General features: G+C 40.6%; 1 protein-coding gene across 2 annotated transcripts in view; it reads right to left on the reverse strand.

Moving 5' to 3' along the window:
- BIRC6 (baculoviral IAP repeat containing 6) overlaps positions 1-7,057 on the reverse strand; it is a 152,338-nt gene extending 145,281 nt beyond the window's left edge. For both annotated transcript variants that reach the window (XM_070932506.1, XM_070932505.1), the window contains exon 1: positions 6,781-7,057. In XM_070932506.1, coding sequence (XP_070788607.1) covers positions 6,781-7,057 — 277 coding nt within the window. The remainder of the gene's footprint in view (positions 1-6,780) is intronic.
- Positions 7,058-7,417: the final 360 nt, after the last annotated feature.

A 7,417-nucleotide genomic window follows, 5' to 3' on the forward strand; every position in this document is an offset into this window, starting at 1 on the left:
CAGTCTTCTCAGGTAGACCAGACAGGAAACACAACCAGATAAGCTAACTTTACTTTATTGTGAAGCTACAGTAACAGAACATCAGGCCCAGCTCAAGAATGACATAGAGCAATCCAGTCGAAGTTCAGTTCTTCATTTGCTTGTACTCAACAGACAGAATCTTACCAGGCTTAACCTTTACTACTCCCACACTCATAGATATTCCTGGGACATTCTAGGAATTGGCTAGCGTAACTCTTTTCTCTGTCTCCTATTCAGCCCCAGGCTGCATTTCCTCTTTGTCTTGCCCCTCTCCCTTCTAACACATAAATGTAAACTGCTAAAGGCAATGTCTCCAACCCAGCTAAAGTGAAAGCCTTACAAAATTTCAATATCATAATGGATGATAAATAAGAGGGAAGAGTGAACCCTTACAGGAGAATATGATAAAAAATGTGGTGTGATTCCCTTGCTTAAATTTCTTTGGAGATCCATATCCCAAATTCACTGTTTGAATTTAGATCTAGATTACTGGACTGCAAGAAACCAATTATTCTTTGATTATTTAAGTTGCAGATGTAAGTTCTAGACAAGAATTTCTTTCTCTATAGTTCTTTCTCTGCCTAATCTACCCCTCTCAATTCTTGTATTACCTGTTAATTGATTTATGACAAAACCAGTAAAATCATTAGAAATGTGCTAATTGAGAACTGTTTGCTGCTCAACTTGTGCAAGACAATATAGAATAAAAAGGGGGGAAAGTACAAGAAGCAACAATGCAAATAGAATTATCACACAGGAAAATACAAGGCCTGAATGAAAAACTGTCAGATTAATATCCAGAGAGAATGAGTGAATGGATTTAATAAAAGAGGGTGTGGAAGAACAAAATGGAAAAATGTATGCTACAGATTGCTACAAGATATATGGAGATGTTAATGAGCAATGTGGAATAGGATATCTGGTGGAATGATGAAGTGAAAGAGACTATGAATGCATAAAACGATTGGTGCAAAAAGAATTAAATATCATATTGTCTACCATATATAGTAAAAATCGCATAGAATGATTGCAATTTAAAAAGCAATCAAACTGCTGAATTATTTTGGTGGAAATAAAAAAAGGTGTTCTGGAAGTAGATGAAGATAGCTAAACAAGGAGGCTCCAGTAGAATAAACAGAATGTTTTTGCTTTTCTTGATTTTGGATGAAATTAAATCCAGAAAGCTCTCAGAATATTAGGTGATGTTCAGACATATATGATGTGTGTTACACACAACCCAGGCTCTCTCCATTTAGCAGTTCCCAATAAGGTACTCCCATGGGCCTGCCTGCTTCTATGTCTCCCCAGCCTCTTTTCTTCCTTCCCTCAGCCTCAACTGTCACCAGTATCCTGCACTATTGATGGTCTCAGCAATAATGAAAAATCTGCAAGCATTGCATAGCCCACCGGCCCAACCACTTCCTTCTCATGACTTTGCTCAGTCATTACAACCAATATTCATACATTGTGTCACTTAGGAAATCCATCAAGCCTCTTATTTTTTTTTTCTCCTGTTTTTTCCCAAACCATTTTTGCCTAGAATAATCATGTCTTGGTCTGTATTTAGAATCTGTTTTGTTCCGTATATGAATCAACATAAATACATATTTCAGTTCAGACTTGGACTAATCAAAACTAATTGTTCTGTATATGAAACAATGCATGGAACATGTTGTACATCCCTATTAAAAATATTTTTAATCAAATTATGAAAAACTATCATAGATGTCATAGATGTCTTTCCTTATAAACCGTTCTTTCTTCTACTACCTGCATTCTCTGCTTCATACATTATATTCATGAACATTAAAACAGAAACTATTAAGAGTCACTTTTCATGAGATGGGTGTTTATATACATTTGATAGATAAAGAAATAAATAATGTCACTATAATTTCAGCACAGTAGATGTAAAAATAAAGTAACAACAGTAATCACAACATACATCAACAGTACTAGGTATAAACAGCTTTGCTTCCAATCCCAATATGAAGCATTACAGAAACTTCCCATAATGGTATTTTATATCATATGGCAGGGCTCCTCAACTCCCAGACCGTAGCCCGCTACCAGGCTTTGAGCCGTTTGGAACCAGGCCGCGGAAATGGCAGGTGAGCATGCATGTGCATCCCCACTTGCGCGAGCAGCAGGCAAGTGCATGTGTGAGTGGAGTTATGTACACACCCTTGCCCTCTGCTTGTGTAAATGGAGCTGCACAATGCCCGCTTGCCCGCTACTCACGTGGAACCATCCATTCTCCCCTCCCCACCAGCCAGTCCACAAAACTGGAAAGGTTGGGGAATTCTGCCTTATGGTACTGCTGAAGGAAGAAAAGTACTCTTATGCCTACTTTTAGTACAGCTAAGGAAATTCTTCAGACTAAAGTTATTGGTTTAGTCCATGGTTCAATGGACTAAACCAATAGTCTATTGCACCATGGGCTCTTGGTTTAGACCAATGGTGGCAATGCTGTCTTCATGGGCACCAATAAGGCCACAGGCATTTCCTGATATCTAGTAGGCTCTAAAAGGCATTAAAAAAAAGCTTTCCATCCAAAATTGTTTTCTGCATGTTCTATATATATCACATACCTCAGATTGGTCATATGTGCTTGAAAAGATTTTACGAGTCTCAAATATTAATCCTGTTGCCACTTTACTTTGTTCAACCATCAAATACTTTGCTAAAACTATACATAACTTTTAAAAAGATGCACTTATTTCCATCTCTATCACAAATTCTAATAATAAAAGTGAATGAGCACAGTGAACAAATAGGACTTTTCCATTGTTTTGCAGCCCTTCCCTATGGAACACCCTCCTCCATGAGAGCCAGCAGGACTTTACCCTTTTAACCTTCTTTAACCATTAAAAAAGCTGGCTTTCCCCACACTTTGACATAGAAGGAAGATGAAGTGTGATGAAGATGAAGTGTGAGAATGTTGTGGGCTGCATCAGGAAAGTTTGTTGTGATGGCAACACAACATGTTAGTTTTATTGTTCTCTTTTTTTATTATGTGCATGTATCCTTTTATTCTTTGGTTGTGAGTTGTCCAGAGTTTGGTTTTAAGTTGGGTAGCTATACAAATGTTTTAAATAAATAAATGAAACCTCAAATAGCAACTTCATATAAGGGAAATGGGCAGCTTTTGAATATGATATGGTATATAATAAATAAATCAGACTTCATACATAATACTCCCATAAGACTTACATTTTGGTAAAAAATTTGGCAAAATCACAAAGATGCATTTTTATCCAAATTTAATTAATAAATAGAGAAAAAAGTGTCAGAAAAGAAAATACAGATATATCCAAATACCACAAAAATAGCTCAGCCAACCTATCTATTAAGCATGTGTAGCCTAGCAAACCTTGAGCATCTCTATATGACATCTGAGAATTAGGCTATGACTAGATGGCAATTATGGTAACATGTTCTTTGCCTAGCTCAGAGGTAGAAAACTTATGTACACTTTGTAGGTAAGTACAGAGGATGCTGAAAAGACATAAGGTGCATTCCAGGAAAAGGCAGTTTGGCATTAGTGGCCTAACCATTCACCTCAGCTTGACCTAGCAGATCCCCTTGCAACTGAAAATTCTGGTTGGCCAGGCCATGAAATCGATGCCCTGATGCCTCTTATGCTTCTTTCTGACAAGAATCAGTCTATGCAGCAGGAAAGCAGAAAGGTTGGGAAGTACTGAGGATGAAAAGATGCAGTGGCCAAGGGGAAAACAGGCTCTGGCTACTCTGCCATACAGATCTCTCTGTCAGACAAGGAGTAGGAAAGACTGTAAGCAATTGAACAAGCAATCTCTCTCTGCTAGGCAAAAGGAAGAAAGGACAGATTTTGGTAAGCAAGAAGAGAAACTGAAAGTAAACAAGAAAAAAATGAAAGAAACATTTCTCTCAGAAAGAAAAGGGGAAAAAGGTAAGAATGGGTCTGCTCACATTGGAATGCATTTCCTAGATTATATTATAAAGCAAAAATATTGGAATTATGTTAATGAAAAATATTGTATTCTAGGTGGCCAAAGTGAAGTAGCTGTTTCACAGTAATTTTTTAAATAAACAACTTTTATAAGATATTATGATAATAATTTTTACCCACCAGAGTTTTACATCAATGCATGAAACATTTTGTGTTGTAGTCATTGCTCTTTTCAGCACAATCCACCTCAATCAACTTTTCAGTTAGGAAAATGGAAAACCCACTCAGCTGATAAACTATATCAAATCTTCTAAGGTAAGGTAAGGGTTCCCCTCGCACATATGTGCTAGTCGTTCCCGACTCTAGGGGGCGGTGTTCATCTCAGTTTTTCAGATATTATGTTAATAATTTTTTACCCACCAGTGTTTTACATCAATGCATGAAAATAGCAAGTTAAGTGAGATACTTGTAAAGCAAGTTTTCCCCATTTATGACCTTTCTTGCCACGATTATTAAGTGAACCACTGCAATTAAGTTAGTAACAAGATTATTAAGTGAATCTGGCTTCCCCATTGACTTTGCTTGTCAGAAGATCACAAAAGACGATGATCCCAAGTCACTGCAACCACCATAAATACGAGTCAGTTGTCAAGCATCTGAATTTTGATCCCCTAACCACGGGGATGATTCAATGGTCATAAATGTGATAAACAATCATGTCACTTTTTTCAGCGATGGTGTAAGTTTGAACAGTCACTAAACAAACTGTTGTAAATCGAGGACTACCTATAACTGCAATGTACTCCACTCTTTATAGGAGTACTCTTGAAAACTATTTGGAAATTGCAATTAATATACACTAAATAGCTAGACTACTAACTGGTACAAAATTACCAAGATAACATGATAAGAATAGTTGCAGGTTGATAGTGAGCAGCAGAAAAACAGTGGGCACAACTAGATAATCAAAACCCTGCCTCTTTTAACATGTAACATATGCACATAACCAAGAGAAAGTTCTGGCTATTTTGATGTTATTGATGACCCTGCAAAATGCAGATGTCCCATAACTTGATAATACTGAAAAATCTGCATTGGTTGTCAAATGATTTTCAAGTATAACTAAAGACATTAGTGCTAATTACCAATGTTCCCAAAAAAGGTCATGATCTGACTAACAGAAGATTTTCCTCTCAGATCTATGGGAGATGATAGTCTTGCTTTCAGAGGCCTACCTACAGTAAAGAGAGCTTCACTTTCTTTGCCTTTAGAACACTTGTAAAAACTATCTGTACTGAGGCCTTTAATATTATTTATTATTTGTGCTTTAATTCTTTTTTTTTTGTACATTTTATGCTGTTTTAACTTGTAAAGACTCGATTATTTATTTTGAACAAGAAAGTGGCATTTAAAACAAGTATGTAAATAAAGCATAATTCATACAACCACAACACTTAAGTGTTTTATAGTCATCTACCTTTTAAATTATCTTTACATAAAACCATTCTTATCCCAGGTATTTTTGGTTCTCACTATAAATATTCTTAGCCTTACCAATTATTCTTTTAAAAAAAACCCTACCACAACCTTCACAAAACACAATGCATTCTAAGAAATGATAAACTAGGATTACATTTCCTTGTCTTCAACACGTTTTTCAAATGTTGAAATATACTGCATAAAAAAAAACCTGACCAATATAACAAAATTCTGTAGTGGGTAATAACCTACAACTACTTCAACATGTTGCTATATTCCATTTCAAAGTAGCATTATAGGAAAAGCAGAAATCTGCTTAGTTGTAACATTTAATATACAGAAACACAGCATTACCACCTAATTGAATACCAAAACCGTTGAGGTTTTAAATGGTTGTCAAATCTAGTTAAGGGGTGTCTGAATTTTTAGTATAGTAATACTTTCAGTGTTATTACCAATAGGCTATTCAAGCGAAGATTATGTACAATCTGTACCGTGTATATTATAATACTGTAGTCATACTTTGGTAAATTACAGCATATCAACACAGGTTTGTAATCACCAGCTACCACATGGATACACCCATTTCTAATAAAGCATTTGAAGAAACTTATTTTGGTCAACCTTTCCCCAACTTGTCTCTCTAACAATTGGTGGAATCATAGTTTTATAGGAAGGGGGGGGGAAATAAGTCAGAATTTGAAATAGTTTTCCAGAACTGGGATTCTGCCACTCTTGGCCAACGTTGCCCTTCCTTTCAGCACTGCCATGTGGAATGACAGCGGTGGGACTTGAGGTCTAGCATTTCCGGAGCACAGAGGGCTGAGGAACCCCTGCTTTTAAAACAAACCATTTGGGGGGAAAAAGAAAGTAGGGAGCCGTAGGGGGCCGGTACGGGAAGGCAACTTTGGACTTCCACTTCTGTCCTCCTCCTCCTCCTCCTCACAACTCGGGCCGGCCTTTCTTTATTGGCTTCGGCTCGACGTCCCTCCCGAGTCACAATTCGAGAGAATAAAAGCGGCGGGTGCTCAAGAGAAAGAAAGAAAACCGGCTCGCCTTCGCGCTCTTGTCAGCAAGCAAACGGACTTCCAGGCCCCGAAGCCCAACCGTCACATTCACACACATACACACACCCGGGACAGATCGAAAAGCCACGGCGAGCGGGAGAGAAGAGACGAGGGGACGCGCCGGGCTTTTCCTTCCCCAAAACGCCGCCCGCTCTCCCTACACAAACCGCGGCGGCCGCTTGCCGCTCTTCCCCCCACCACCACCACCACCTCCCGCCACCCACGGGGGTCCCTGTTTTGGACCGGCCTCTGACCCGCCTCCCCCCCCTCCCGCCGCCTCACCGTTGAGCGCCGACGCCTGCAGCGTAGCTCCTGAGGTGCCGTCGATGACTTTGATGGCGCCGCGGGCGGTCACGGCCAGGATGGCGTTGAGCGCCGGGTGGTAACACAGGCTGCAAAGCCCGTCGGCGTCGCAACGCAGGCAGCCGTCCCGCAGCAGCAACCACTCGCAGGGGCCTGGACCCGGCCCCGGTCCTGGACCAGGTCCTGGACCCGGCCCCGGCCCGGTCGACACCGGCCCCGAGGAACAAGACGCTCCCCCGGCCTCCTCCGCCGCCATCGCGCAGGACAAGAGGCCCGGCGGAGCCGCTCAGTGACAGTCCCGAGAGGAGCCGCCGCCACCAGTCAGCATCCGGGTCCGGAGAAAGGGGGAGGGAAAAAAGGGAGAGGGGAAGAGAGAGAGAGAGAGAGAGAGAGAGAGAAAAGGAGAGGGAGCTGAGCGTCGGCGTCCGCAGGAAGTGACGTAACTGCGCCGGAAGCAGAGTGCCGCTAAGAAACCGCTTCTCAAGTGTTCAGTGCATGTTCGAAGTGAAAGGGCGGAAGGAGAATGGACATGCGCCCTACCGCCTCCTGAGCCCATTCCTAAGGAAGAGCTCGCTTTAAGTCACCTGACCAGCAGATGCTGCCTATTCCTGCCTCC

This window comes from Pituophis catenifer, unplaced genomic scaffold (assembly GCF_029215685.1).
Source record: "Pituophis catenifer annectens isolate HBS135680 unplaced genomic scaffold, rPitCat1.0.hap2 SCAF_1, whole genome shotgun sequence".
NCBI classification, from domain to species: domain Eukaryota; kingdom Metazoa; phylum Chordata; class Lepidosauria; order Squamata; family Colubridae; genus Pituophis; species Pituophis catenifer.